Genomic DNA, 14,709 nt, shown 5'->3' with positions numbered 1-14,709 from the left:
AGAAAAGGGAGCTGGAAAAGATTGGTGGGAAGGAGGAGGGCAGGGGGGAAAAGGTGAGTCACCCAGGTCAGGCAGAAGATGGGGCTATGAGCAGGTGGAATTCAATGAGGACAAATGACAACTACAACTCCTAGTTGGGGCTGATGGGAGTTGCAGTTCACAACATCCAGAGAGGCCCAGGTTGAAGAGGACTGGCACAGAGAATGGAGACCGACAGGGACCTGCTTGTTGCTGACCAGCCCCCAAACTTACTGCGCTTCCTCTTTTTACGACCAACATCGTCCTCAGAGTCTCCAGAATCACTGGCTTCTTCTTCCTCCTCCTCTTCCTCATCGTCATCATCATTGATGAAGCCTTTCAAGTTCCCCTGCTCGTCCTGGTCATCAAGGTTTTCCTCCTCCTCCTCTGATAGAAGGAGAAAGTCAATACAATAAATATACAGAAGTCAGGCACCGGGTGCAGAAAAAGCAAATTCCCAGAGGCAGAGGATTAGCTGAACTATGGAACTCCCTGCCACAGGAGGCAGTGATGGCCACCAACCTAGACGGCTTTAAAATCTATCCATTTACTTATTGAATCTGCATGCTGTCCTTCACAGGGTGGTTCGCAACATAAAAATGCAGAAACACAAAAATATAAAAGGGGATTTCACGAATTCACGGAGGAGCAGGCTATCAATAATGGATGCAAGCCAGGATGGCTAGGCTCTGTCTCCACAGCTGGAGGCAGCTATGGTTCTGAATACCACTGGAGAGGAGAGCGCTCTTGCACTTACATCCTGCTCACAGGATGCCCTTTGGGGCATCTGGTCGGCCACTGCGAGAACAGGATGCCAGACTAGATGGGCTACTGGCTTGATCTAGCAGAGCTAGGTTTAGGCTCTTATGCTCTCATTTAACTGAGGGTTTGTTTGCCAGCACCAAACTTCCACGAAGGCCTGAAGCTCACACACAACCGTTCCCTTTCCAAAGTACAATTTTTATCCGTTCATTCCTCTTGCCCCCAAATGCAATTACATTCCTCCAGCCACTTAAGGCATATAGATGCAGCCTGTTCCCAAGTGAACAAACCCTGAATGCAGCTGGCCTGCCAGGGCGCAGCTTCCGGGCAATGCACCCAACCAAGTCAGAAGCCTTTGTTGGCTAAAGCCCCCCAAAACCACCAGCCGAAACAAGTCAAAGTAGCTTGGTTGTTTTTGCTGCCATGGACCAGCACAGACGCTCCCTCTGCTGTTTGGAAGCTTTCTGGCAGAGACTCACATGGACAGACTGTTGGCACAACTCAGAAACCCGAGGGGGAAAGCGAAGCAAGCTCACCGTCTTCATCCTCGACGAACTTCTTGGGTGGCCTGGTGACGACTTCCCCATCTTCGTCGTACTCCTCCTCGGACTCCTCAGCCTCGCTCTCCACAAAGTCTGACATGGTTGCTGTTATAGATGGGGCTGAGGGGGGGAGAGGAGGAGGAGGAAGGGGCCGAAGTCAGCGAAGGAAGTGGCCCTCCCTTGCTGTGTTACAGCACCTGTGAAGAAACAAGGAGGGAAGGAGACTAAGGATAAGGCCGTCACACACAAAGAAGGGACAAAGGCAAGGCAGGGCAGGTCTGGCTGCTGGAGGGAAGCGGATCTCACTGCAAAGGCCCGGTGTGGCCCATAAATTTTTGGGATAAAAGAAAACCCAACTGGATAATTTGTGAATTTGGACCCACCATGTCAAAGATCAAGCAAAGTAATTAATTATTTTATTTGTATGCCACCTTTCCATAGTTAAAACCATGCTCAAGGTGGCTTACAACATGAAAAAATGTGCATAATTACAAACATAACAAAAGTAGTCATGAACAATAAATAAAACTCATCAAAAAGTAAACAACCAAATTGAACATTTTCCACATAACTCTAAAAAGATACAAAAAATTAATATCAGCAACAACCCCTCTCCCAACAGAACCCCCGAAACAAAACCCCACTGCAAGAGTCTGTTCCTCTGGTTTGGCCCCCCTGCACTCTGGCTCTGCTTACTTCTTAAGAACTTAGAAAACTTCCTTCCATCACAGTCCGGCCACTGGCGCCTTTTGCTCACTACTGTACACAATGGCAGCAGTTTTCCAGGGAGCCTTTGCATATCCACCCTGGAAATGTGACCTAGGACCATTTGCACATGTAAAGGATGTGCTCTACTACTGAGCTATGTCCCTTCCTCAAACATTCTTACAAAATTTCTAAAGCTTGATAAAATAGTTATGATCTCTGATACGGACAGGACTTTGGAAGAGGGAATGGTTAAGCCTCTTAATCACTCAGGTTTACTGTTTTCGACTGCTGCAAGTTCTACCACTGTGCACAAATCTAATGTTGGGGCAGTGCGGGCTGTTCTTAGCAACTGTGCTTGACATGTGCACCGTTATCCTTCTCTATCCAACTAAGAGCTGATTCACACTGCCAGGTTCTTCCTGGCATGTTTCTTCCTGGGAATGCTCCAGTGTGCTATCTTGATTCAAAATGGCAGCCAGTGGCCCAAATTTGGCAACGACTCCCTGCCCCCACCTTAGAAACCCTTGTGCCAATGATATCCAGGTAGGGGGTGGAACCTATAGAGAACAGACAGACAAACCACTTTCCAAAATATACAGTGGTACTTTGGGTTAAGTACTTAATTCGTTCCGGAGGTCCGTACTTAACCTGAAACTGTTCTTAACCTGAAGCACCACTTTAGCTAATGGGGCCTCCCGCTGCTGCCGCACCACCGGAGCACGATTTCTGTTCTCATCCTGAAGCAAAGTTCTTAACCCGAGGTACAATTTCTGGGTTAGCAGAGTCTGTAACCTGAAGCATATGTAACCTGAAGCGTATGTAACCAGAGGTACCACTGTATAGCAGATGCTCTCATTTAACTTCCAACAAGCCGTAGTCAAGATTCCAAGAATCTTTGAAGGGGTCTCTTTGACAAATACTGGAGCAGTCAATGGTAGATAGAGACTGCTGGCAGGCAAAATGATGGCAAGAGCAGAGGACCAGAGCCACGCGGGGGCCTGAAGCCCCAATCCCTGACCTGGAGGACCTACGGAGGGTCCCCACACCACCCATGCTTTGGACCCAAAGCTTTGGACCCACTGACTCTGACATGTAAACACAGAGGTTTCTTCAGGCCACAGTCAAATATCCAGCTGTTCCAAACCCACATTTGGCTGCAGCTGTGATCTGCTGGGATGTAGGCCTTCACCCACTGAGTTGTGAGGCCACACTAGGTGGGTCACAACACAGCTGTTGCCACCATGTTGGATTCCATCTTGGGCTGAGTGGACCCAAGGAGCACTCCTCGTGGGTCTGGACTAAGACACTCTCCTGATGAGTTGTTCGTTTTATCAGATTCCACGAGTGCTGCAGGAGCATGGCAGGAGAAAGGCATGAGTCATTTTTTAAAAAATAAGATACACATTTCTGGCGAAAACCATACTCATGCCTTTCTGCTGCCACACAGCAGGAGTAATTTTCATTTACTAATGCAGTTATGATGAGGTAACACGATATACGTTGCTCTCAGGAATAACAGCATGCATTGTTAGCACTATTAAGCATAAATCCACAGTGAAAACATGAAAGTGGGCTCCGTGTTGCAGCTTGGGTGGCAGAGGTGGGTACTAGGATATCCTCAGGGACATTCTTCTGTCTGTTGGTTTGAGGCAGGGGCAGGCCAAGGGTTCAGATTGCACATTCTACAGGCAACACACAGATCAATGGCCTCTTGCCAGCATTTTGTTTACTGACAGAGGGGGAGAGAACTGAGAGGTAAGAACCACCAACGCTGGATGCAAGGGGGCAGCAGCTCATGCCCCGCTCCAGCCACAACACAAGCCCAGATCCTAACCAACCCTGCGATCCTTGCTCGGGTACCAGGCTCTATGCAGGCTTTCCGCCTCCCTGGGTGAAACAGACCCACCCTGGCAATTCTTAATCCTGGCTCAAATGCAATGACTGCGACTGGAACAAGGCCTCCATGGGCAATCGCATTGTTAGATCACACACACAATATTTAGCCATCCTCCTTTCCAAAACTGCATCCTCATTGCCCAAACTATACTTTGCAAGGGTGTTCCTACTTCATAGGCAGGTTTCTAATTATAAAGCACCTCTCTCTTTTCTCCCTTTGCCTTTCATCAGACAAGTGCTCCCTCCTGTTTTTCCAGCACTACCACAGCCTCCAGGCTCTCTCCCCATCGCAGCATGCTCTACACTCCTGCCAGCAGAGATGTCAGACCCACTGGCCCACAGAGGGATTGGGGGTTTAAAATGGCAGGGTGCATAAGGAGGGGGCTGGGTTGCACCCAGAGGCTGGCAGACTGAAAGCACTGGCCACAAAACACCCATCTACTCTGCCCCAGCTTCTGCCAACATAGCAGTTTGAAAGCATCCCAGTGCAAGTAGATAAATAGGTACCGCTGCAGGGGGAAGGTAAACGGCGTTTCCATGCGCTCTGGTTTCCATCATGGTGTCCCTTTGCACTAGTAGAGGCTTGGTCATGCTGGCCACATGACCCAGAAAACTTCAGCCTGAAGCGAGATGAACGTTGCACCCCATAGTCGCCTTTGACTGGACTTAACCGTCCAGGAGTTGGTGGCACCAAGGACCATGCCCACTTCCTTTGGGTCTACTTTCAATCCAGAAGTGCTGCCCTCTGGTTTTCATCGTCCTTCTACTCCTGGAAAGATCTTTACTGCTGGATACTGTCCCCTAGCGGGTGGGGGGTGTCACTTGTGGCCTTTCATACACAGGCCATTGGTTTGAATTGGATGTGGCTCTGGGTTAATCATTGCAGACTCCCGAAGCTCACAGCTTTTGGTCACCTCATTTAACAGGGAGCATCATAACTCATTGGTAGAGTACCTGCTTCATAGCAGAAGGTCCCAGTTTCAACAACTGGTATCTCCCACATAGGGCTGGGAATGTTCCTCCTGCCTGAAATGTTGAATCGTAGCTGCCACTCAGTGCAGACAATGAGCATCCCCAACTTGCGGCCCTCCAGATGTTTTGGCCTACAACTCCCATGATCCCTAGCTAACAGGACCAGTGGTCAGGGATGATGGGAATTGTAGTCAAAAAACCTGGAAGGCCGAAGGTTGGGGATGCCTGTGCTAAATGGACCAATGGTCTGGGTCAGGAGAAGGCAGCTTCCTATGTTGTAATGGCTGAGGGATGGATGGAGAAAGGCTATGCTTTGCATCCATGGTCAGAAACAGTAATACTTCTAAATACCAGTTGCTGGAAACCACAGGAGGGGAGGCAAAGATTCTTGGGCTCAGGTTCTATTTGTGGTTTCCCACTGAAGCATCAGTCTGGCTACTATGAGTACAGGATGCTGGACTAAATGGGCCCCTTTGGGCCTGATCCAGCAGGCTCTTCTTATTGTTCTTGGCTCCTCCAGCATTTGGCACTGAGAAAACATCCATCTTCTCAGTTTCCCGCATTAATAGCACACAGCACTTACAGGAGAACACTTTAGAGCACTCCATGCACCTCACACAGCTTCTCGGTAATATTTGCAACAACCTTTATGCCAGAACCATTTCTGCCACGTTGCAGCTGGGGAGCCAAGGCAGAGCGAGAGAGTCAGCTAATTTGTGGACAAAGGGGTATTTGAAATGGGTGCTTCCCAGTTCACAACTCAAGTCTCTGCCATGATGCTACGGTGCCTCTTAGCTTTTCATGCAGATCAGGCGTGGGGGACATTTGGGTCCAGATGTTGCTGAACTACAACTCCCATCACCCCTGCATTATATCATGCTAACTGGGGTTGACGGGCGCTGTAGTCGAAAAACATCTGGAAAGCACCAGGCTGGGGAAGGCTGCTGCAGAGGATGTGAAGTGGCATAGCTCCAGGGGAGAGCACATGTTTTGCATGAAGATGATCCCAGGTTCAATCTCCAGGTAGGACTCAGAAAGACTCTCAACCTGACATCATGGGTAGGCATTGCTGCCAGTCAAAACCAAGCTAGGTGGACCTAGGGCTTGATTCTGTATAAGGTAGCTTCCTACATCCATCCAACTTCCCAGATCCATCACAAAAGATCTTGGAGACATAAAACAGCCAGCAAAGCACCATCCATGCGATATAATAATAATAATAATAATAATAATAATAATAATAATAATAATACATAAATAAATAGGAGGAAATGAACAACCACCTTCCTCAAGTTAGCATAGATAGTTTTTGCATCTCAGAGGGAAAGATGAGGATGCAGAGTGGAGGATGTAAGCCACAGCCTTCTTCTGGTGCCCCCCCCCAAATGTTTTGGGTTATGACACCCATCCGACCCAACTAGGACAGCCATCAGACGGCTGTGATGGCTGAGGAGGGCACAAGGTTGGCAAAGCCTGATTTAAGGAGTCACTGGTTTGCTACCTTTGATGGAGACAGAACCAGGAGCTCCATAAGACTAGGGCAGTGATAGCCAAACTCAGCCCTCCAGCTGTTTTTGGACTACAACTCCCATCATCCCTAGATAACAGGACCAGTGGTCAGGGATGATGGGAATTGTAGTCCCCAAACAGCTAAAGGGGTGAGTTTGGCCATCACTGGACTAGAGCATAAGAAGAGCAGTGGCCAGTCCAGCCTCCTGTTCTCACAGTGGCTAGCCAGATGTCCGCAGGCAAGACCTGAGTGCAGCACTCTCCCCTCCTGTGGCTTCCGTTTATAGCCATTAATAGCCAAGCAGGATTCCTGCACAAAAGCACCCATTGTCAATAGCACCGACCTTTTAGACTTTTCCTCCAAAAACAACAGGACTGGCCCTAGGAACAGGGGGTTAAAAATGATAATATAAGCAGCTTCAAGGAGCACAGTGGCTTAGATGTGGCGTAATACAAATATGGTGAACCATGATCCTACCTGCTGCCCTCCCCATCCCCCAGAGCAGGCACCAAAGAGCCTCTTTTTCCTTAATGGCTGATGCTTCTGAACAGAAGGGGGAATTCCACCCTGGCTACAGAGAGCAATTTGGGAGGTGGGGAGAAGGCAAGGAAAACAAGGAGCAAGTGCCTGAGACAGTAATGCGGGAGGATTCTTCAGGGGGATCCCTGAGCAGAAGAATCTGTGTCAGCTTAAAAAACAAGTGCACTTATTACATCAGGATATTTTCATGGACTGGAGGGTATGCTGCAGTCTATAACAAGGGGGGGGCATAAGCAATGAATGTGCTAGCCTTTCAGATAGCACAAGATTCTTGGTTGGGTGCCTGGTTGTTTTTTTAAGCCACTAAGAAGGAGGATAAATGCTTTTAAAAAAAAGCAATTTTCAAACTGTTATAATTCTAAAGTCTCAAATATAAAATGTTCATAAACTTATAAGGCAAACACATACGTAAGTATATAAATCACGTGTCTGAAATAGTATGACCTCAAATATTCCTCTGCAGTTAAGGGAAGCAAATGGGGAAAGTCTTCCTATTGTATTTTTTGCATGCAAATCTTGTCTTAAGGATGCATTTGGGTACGAATAGGGTGAGCCTGTGACCTGGATTTGGGAATGATAAAGTATTAACCATAACAAAAGAATGGCCAGACTGCCCAGGTAATGCAATCAGTGACCATTATCATGTATCCTGGCAGACAGGATTTCTGCTATAGACCGCCTCCTTCTGTGATGTATTTATGATCTTTTGGGGTGGTGGTCTTTTGGCTATAGGGTGGGCAATCTGAAAAGTCTATATAAGGGCTTGAACACCTTTGTTCAAGGCTCTCCTCCCTCCTGCTTGTGGGGACCCTGTTGCAACAGTTCCTTGAATAAAGACCAGGCTTACTAGCCGCTTTGCTTCTCAAATACAGTACACTCTGGTTGGCCTCTGTTATTTCCCCCTACTGATAGGGAACCCTCAAGGACTGCATACGGGCTCCAGAATACCCCATAAGGGAAAGGGAGCAGTTTATTTCTCTTGTAACAAACCCCACACCAAATGTTATTTATCCAGTATCAGCAACAGAACACCAAAAATGTCTCTAAGTGACTTACGGAAAGATCAAAAGCCATTAAAAACCACAACGTAAACGCGGATTTCATTACAATGGTTTCGGTAAACAAGGGAGTGAAAACACCTGTGGTCCTCCAGATGTTCTTGCACTCAAACTCCCGGTAGCCAGCAGGTTTGGAGAGGTGGGCAGAAATATTACAAGCAGCACTTCCACCCGCCCCCGCCGGCTCCACGCTGACAATACTAAGCGGAGTCCAAGCCCTCGAGCGCACCCCAAACACCATCATGATCAGTAATGGGAGCAGAAAGGTAAGTCCATCCCGCGCCCCCCCCCCCATCACCATGATTAATAGGAGGAACACCAGTTACAAGCGAATCCCACCCCTCCCCTCCAATCACGATTACAGACAGCAGCAGCAAGGAAACTGCAACCTCGGTCCTGTATACCTGAAGGAGCGTCTCCACCCCCATCGTTCTGCCCGGACACTGAGATCCAGCTCCGAGGGCCTTCTGGCGGTTCCCTCATTGCGAGAAAGGCCCTCCCTTCAGATGTGAAGGGAAAAAGCAGCTATCTTCTCTTTAAAAGACATCTGAAGGCAGCCCTGTTTAGGGAAGTTTTTAATGTCTGATGCTGCATTGTTTTTAACACTTGATTGGAAGCCGACCAGAGTGGCTGGGGAAACTCAGCCAGATGGGAGGGGGGTATAAATAACAAAAAAATATTATTATCCCTTGGTATTTTAATATTTTGTTGAAGTGGTTGGAAGCCCAGCCAAATGGGCGGGATATAAGTAATAAATTATTATTATTATTACCCCCACGAGCCTCCCTAACAATTAAGACCCTCTCCCCCCCCCGTCCTTTTCCTCCCTTCCTTTCCCTTCCCCCGCCACCCCCTTCCTCGGTCCCTGCCTAATTCCCCCCTCCCCAAATTGGACGGCATGAGACCAGGCGCCCTCCCCAACCTGCCTGCACCCGCTTTCCCCCTTCCCCGCCTGGGCCCGGAGGAGTCCTGAAGGCGCCGCGAGGCCTCGGAGGCGAAGCCCGACACCCCCTTCCGCCGGCTCCCCCGGGGGGGGGGGGGAGCCCGGCCTCCTGGGCACCGCAAGGCCTCAGACCGCCTCGTCCCCGCCGCCCTCCCGCCAGGCAGCCTCACCTCCTCGGTCGGGGGCCGCCCACCCAGCCGAGCGACGGCGCCGGCCTCTCGCAGGCAAAATGGAGGCCTCGCTCCGTCAGCCGCAGCGGCGAGTCTGGGGGCGGGGAGGGAGGGAGCAGAGGAGGCGTCGGGGCAGAGCGGCCTCAGGCGGAACTTCCGGTTCTCCGGGCCCATTTCCGACATCCTTCCAAATACCCGTATGCGGATGGTGAGGATGATGACGACACAACAGTAATTGTTATTTATATCCCGCCCATTACTCTGAGTGGCTTCCCGATGATTTCCGCCAGGCCTTCGGCTCTTATTTACACCCGGGGCCTGCTTGAGGTGGGCGGGATGCTTCGGCCCTGAGGGGGATTGGGGCTGCCTTTTAGAAAATCTTCCTGTGTTTTCCTCCTATTTTACAAACACGTGTATCTTTAAATATTGATCGCAACTCGCTTTTGAGTTCCCCTTGGCTAAACTTGGCCCTCCAGTTACTTTGGGGCTACAATTCCCATCATCCCTGACCACTGGTCCTGTTAGCTAGGGATCATGGGTGTTGTAGTCCCAAAACAGCTGGAGGGTCAAGTTTGGCCATGCTGGTAAGAAACGCGATCGGGAGAAATTTTAACTTTTTTTATATTTAACGCTGTACTGTTTTTAACATTTGATTGAGAGCCGCCCAGTGTGGCTGGGGAAACTCAGCCAGATGGGTGGGGTATAAATAATAAATTTATTATTCTTATTCTTATTCAAACACCTGGAAGTTCCCCTCCCCCCAGCCCTTGAACCAGGGAGATCAGAGGCGCTCTATCTCGCTCCTCTTTCCCTTCATTTTACTGTACAAGCCTTAATCTATGGTCAGCCATGCGCCCCTCTTTCCTGGAACTTCCGCCCAGCTGCCTGTCTCTATGGTTCCAGGGAGAGTCCTCCTCCCACCTCGCCCACGTCGGAACCGGAGGTAGCACCTGGCGCCGCTCCCTCCGTCCCTCTCGGATGGCGGAGCCTCTGAGAGGAGCTTCCGGTTTACCTCAGGGACGAGGAAGGCGGCGGGCGATGAGGGCTGCGCGGGGCCGCTTGTGGGCGGCGCTGCTTTTGGGCGTCGTGGCGGCGGCAGCGGAGGGCGGCGGCGACGGTTCCCCTTCGGGGCTGGTGACGTGCGGCTCCGTGGTGAAGCTGCTCAACCCCCGGCACGGAGTCCGCCTCCACTCGCACGACGTCCGATACGGCTCCGGTGAGGCCGCCGCCTTCGAGACCCTTCAAGTTCGCGGGGGGGGGGGCGCTTGCCGATTGGCTGCCTGAAGCCCCGCCCCCATGGGAGCAGGGGCGAGGAGGGCGGCACTCTGTCCATGCTCTTAATCTCAGGTCGTGGGTTCGAGTTCTGGGTTGGGCAAAATATTTCTAGTGACCTGGTATACAAAACAAGTGAACAAATAACAACAGAAACTGTTAGGTTTATTTATATCCCACATTTCTCCCCCCTCTCCGAACTGGGTCTCAAGGAGCTTGCAAAACCAAAACAAACACAGAAAATACACAGGAAGTTGATATATAATGGTATACAGTGGTACCTCAGGTTGCATACGCTTCAGGTTACAGACTGCTAACCTAGAAATAGTGCTTCAGGTTAAGAACTTGATGCTTCAGGATGAGAACAGAAATCGCGCAGCGGCAAGAGGCCCCATTAGCTAAAGTGGCGCTTCAGGTTAAGAACAGACCTCCGGAACGAATTAAGTACTTAACCCGAGGTACCACTGTATATAGGAACTATTCAGTTTAATTCAACAAAATGGATGAACTTGATTCAATGATACCATCTTTTCAATAATAATAATAATAATAATAATTTATTATTTGTACCCCGCCCATCTGGCTGGGTTTCCCCAGCCACTCTGGGCGGCTTCCAACAGGAATGAAAAATACACTAAAATGTCACATATTAAAAACTTCCCTGAACAGGGCTGCCTTCAGATGTCTTCTGAATGTCAGGTAGTTGTCCATCGCCTTGACATCCGGTGGGAGGGCATTCCACAGGGCGGGCGCCACCACCGAGAAAAGAAAGTCAAGCAAAGTTCTTAACCCAAGGTACTATTTCTGTAACCTGAACCATCTGTAACCTGAAGTGTATGTAACCCGAGGTACCACTGTGGTTTTTTTAAACAAAGGGCAGTGTATAAAATCTAATAATGATAATAATACAAATTAATTTAAGAATCATTTCAACCAGGTCATATTTAGGGTAGACCCGTTGAAATTATGTTTCTTTTCATTATATTTCCTGTGACAGTGAATTAAGAAAAAAGGAAGAGGCCTTGCTCTTTTTTCAATATCTATGCAGAACTATAGACCCCTCCCTATATGTCATAGAAGGACACGGACAAAGAACATTTCAGATAAACTTGCAGGCATCATGCCTGGAAGAAGGGGAGGGTAATGCTAACTTGTGGGTTCCTTTCTCCCCACAGGCAGCGGGCAGCAGTCGGTGACGGGGGTCACAACGGTTGACGACAGCAACAGCTACTGGCGGGTCCGGGGCAAGACAGACACGGTGTGTGAAAGGGGCACCCCTGTGCAGTGCGGGCAGTCCATCAGGCTGACCCACATCAACACCGGACGCAACCTGCACAGCCACCACTTCACATCCCCCCTCTCGGGCAACCAGGTGAGGCTGGTGGACTGGAGGTGGCGCAGGAGGAAGGCTCAACTTGCCACCTGTACTGCCAGGTGGAGGGTGGTGTCATGGACACAGAGGAACAGTGGGAGCTGGGGAACAAGGGAAGAAGACTCCGAGACCCCAGGGACAGGTGCTGGGACAATGATGAGTGATCAGAGGGAGCGGACTGGGGGGGGGGGGAGGTTCCAGAAGCTGAAGAAGTAACAGGCCTTAGTGAGCTGGGAGAGTCTGTGACAGAGAGGAGTCCAGTATCAGAAGCGGAAGCTGGTGAGTAGAAGGAGGAGAGAGGTCAAGAGGCAGAGATGAATCTAGCTGGTGAAGAAGCCCAGGGGTCTCTTCCTCCTGCTGCGAGAAGCTCCTCTCCCAGCTGTCTCCCAGAACCAGAAGCAGCATGAACAGGGCAAAGCGGTGACAGGCTTCACCCAGGTGCAGTGGGCTGTTGTGTTGGGGGTACAACTTTCAGTCTCGGCAACTGGTTCATGGAGTAAGACCTACTGAGGAGGAGCTGCTGTGCTGAGTGTGAAGGTCATTTTTTTGGTAATAAAGAGTTAACTCAACTGTGAACAGGAAGTATCTCCCAGTCTTACCAGGAGATGCCATTGGGCATTGAACCAGGGACCTTCTGCATGCAAAACAGGGGCTCTTCCAGTGATCTCCAGCTCTTTTCAACCCCAGGTTTCTATTTTGTTTTTGTTTTTCATGCCCCGCCCCCAAGAAATTTGAATGCTTGATATCAGAAACAGAAATGAGAGTTTTGGCCATTGCACACCTACAATGGGGCGGTCTCCACACCCCTTTCACATTGTGCTGCCAGCCCTGTGCTGGACGGCGTAACCACTTGCTTCTTCTCTCACATGACAACAGAGTCATTGGAAAGTCTTGGCCGGCACCCTTTATGGTAAAGGTAAAGGCCCCCCTGACCATTAGGTCCAGTTGTGGCCGACTCTGGGGTTGCGGCGCTAGAGCGCTACAAATTCTAGCCCGCTCTTTGCCACCCTGGTATCCCACCCCCACCATGTGTTTTGGAGGGCACCACCTTGGCACCAGCTGCTCTAGCTAGTGGCAAAGGTTCTCTGTCACTCGCCTTACAGTAGCTCTTGCCATTGATGAGTGTTTCATAGAACAGTAGAGGTGGAAGGGAACCAAAAACAGTCATCTAGACAGTCATCTAGTCCATGGGTAGGCAAACTAAGGCCCAGGAGCCGGAACCGGCCCAATTGCCTTCTAAATCCAGCCTGTGGATAGTCCAGGAATCAGCATGTTTTTACATGAGTAGAATGTGTCCTTTTATTTAAAACGCAACTCTGGGTTATTTGTGGAGCACAGGAATTTGTTCATTCCCCCCCCCCCCAAAAAAAATATATAGTCCGGCCCCCTACAAGGTCTGAGGGACAGTGGACCGCCCCCTGCTGAAAAAGTTTGCTGATCCCTGATCTAGTCCAGCCCCTGGCAGTGCAGGAATTGCAACTAAGGACTCCCTGACCGGTGACCATCCAACCTTCGCTTAAAAACCTCCAAGGAAGGAGAGTCCACCACCTTCCAAAGGGAGGCTGTTCTCCTTTGAAGAGTGTGTGCATCTGTTAACATGGCCTTGTTCTCTGCCTTGTCTGTTCCAGGAGGTCAGCGCCTTTGGGGAGGATGGCGAGGGGGACTTCTTGGATGACTGGACTGTCCTGTGCGGGGGCAGCTACTGGGACCGGGACAGTGAGGTGCGCTTCAAGCACTCCTCCACAGACGTGCTGCTCTCCGTGACTGGCGAACAGTACGGGCGGCCTATTCATGGCCAGAGAGAGGTCCACGGCATGTCCTACTCCAGCCAGGACAGCTACTGGAAGGCGATGGAAGGGATTTTCATGAAGCCGTCCGAGTTCCTGAAGGCAGAAATCTACCACTCTGAGCTATGACAGCATCGAGGTTTCTCCCTCCTCCTCTGCCAACGGTCTGGTGTTCAGGGCTAGCAAGCCCCAGGTTGATCCTTAGGCGGTTGAGGCTGCAGGTGTTGCGGTGGTGCTAAGACGCTGTCCTGTTGTGGGAATACCAGGACAAAGGTTCTCTGCCACTCCGTGGGCCACCATCTGCAACCGCACAACAGTGTTCCCCCATCCCTCCTTCCCTGCACACCTATTGCTGATATTCAAGCACCCGTGTGCCTGGGAGTCAGCCATAAATAAATGCAGGTTATTCAAGCACGTGCAATGACTACTTTGTGGTTTTTCTCCCTTCCCTATCTTATGCTCACAGTAAGGACAGAAATCTTACTGTGAGTCAGCAGTGAGATTTCTAAAATGTCTGTTAATGGGTGTTCCCTTCTACCATCTCACAATTAATAGTATCTTCTGTTTCTCTCATTAGTTCTCAAAGAAAGGCATTGAAAGTTCAGAAAAGAAAGCCATTGGTGTTCAGCTACATGGCAGTTCCCCAGGACAGCTTAATGTTTCTAAAAAAAGTTATCGGGTGCAAGCTCACCTATGCTGAGCTCGCAGCTCTTGGCTGGTCAATGGTAGCCAATATCGCATGCACACACTAAAGGTCTCTTCTGTATTTCTCTGCACTGAGAGGAAGAGGCCAAATGCATGTTACCATGTAAGAGCTGGCTTTTCCCCTCTACTCTACTCCTCCCCTCCCTCCTAATTTTGGTGCACTGCTTCAGCTGACCATCAAGTTCTGTATGCCCACAGCTCTTCCATGTAGCCATAGGCAAAGGAGGAATTGCATCCAGGGGAGCAAGCGGGTTTTCTGGAGGAGGATTACCAATTTGCTTCCATCAACCTTGGAAAAAAGTGTTTTCAGGCTAGTAACTTGTGGGTTTGTTTACAGGGCTGGGAGCAGCACGGTCTGCAAGAGAATGCATGTGCTCATTTTTTTTTTATTATTAGATTTATATACTGCCCTTCATCAAAAGATTCACAAGCTAAAACACACAGAGGTAGATTT

General features: G+C 49.9%; 2 protein-coding genes across 2 annotated transcripts in view; one reads left to right on the top strand and one right to left on the bottom strand.

Annotated features, from left to right (window-relative positions):
• Positions 1-9,245, bottom strand: part of SUPT6H (SPT6 homolog, histone chaperone and transcription elongation factor) — a 41,976-nt gene extending 32,731 nt beyond the window's left edge. Inside the window, exons 1-3 of the mRNA XM_081889576.1 lie at positions 9,120-9,245; positions 1,317-1,519; positions 253-405 (exon numbers count right to left, since the gene is read on the bottom strand). Coding sequence (XP_081745702.1) covers positions 253-405; positions 1,317-1,422 — 259 coding nt within the window. The 5' untranslated portion in view covers positions 1,423-1,519; positions 9,120-9,245. The remainder of the gene's footprint in view (positions 1-252; positions 406-1,316; positions 1,520-9,119) is intronic.
• Positions 9,246-9,953: 708 nt separating this feature from the next.
• Positions 9,954-13,964, top strand: SDF2 (stromal cell derived factor 2). Its single transcript, XM_081889678.1, has 3 exons — positions 9,954-10,335; positions 11,567-11,763; positions 13,392-13,964. Exons 1-3 carry the CDS (start codon positions 9,969-9,971, stop codon positions 13,677-13,679), a joined length of 852 nt encoding a protein of 283 aa, XP_081745804.1. The 5' UTR covers positions 9,954-9,968; the 3' UTR covers positions 13,680-13,964.
• The last annotated feature ends 745 nt before the right edge of the window (positions 13,965-14,709 follow it).

Source organism: Podarcis melisellensis (genome assembly GCF_964234715.1).
Source record: "Podarcis melisellensis genome assembly, chromosome: 15".
In the NCBI taxonomy this organism is placed as follows: domain Eukaryota; kingdom Metazoa; phylum Chordata; class Lepidosauria; order Squamata; family Lacertidae; genus Podarcis; species Podarcis melisellensis.
This window is presented reverse-complemented; position numbering and strand designations above follow the sequence as displayed.

Excerpts from the sequence above, each read along its gene's own strand:
- SDF2 (XM_081889678.1), top strand. The coding sequence starts at position 9,969 with ATGCGCCCCTCTTTCCTGGAACTTCCGCCCAGCTGCCTGTCTCTATGG. Across the intron at positions 10,336-11,566 it reads CGACGTCCGATACGGCTCCG|GCAGCGGGCAGCAGTCGGTG; the intron begins GTGAGGCCGCCG and ends TTCTCCCCACAG. Across the intron at positions 11,764-13,391 it reads CCCCCCTCTCGGGCAACCAG|GAGGTCAGCGCCTTTGGGGA; the intron begins GTGAGGCTGGTG and ends TGTCTGTTCCAG.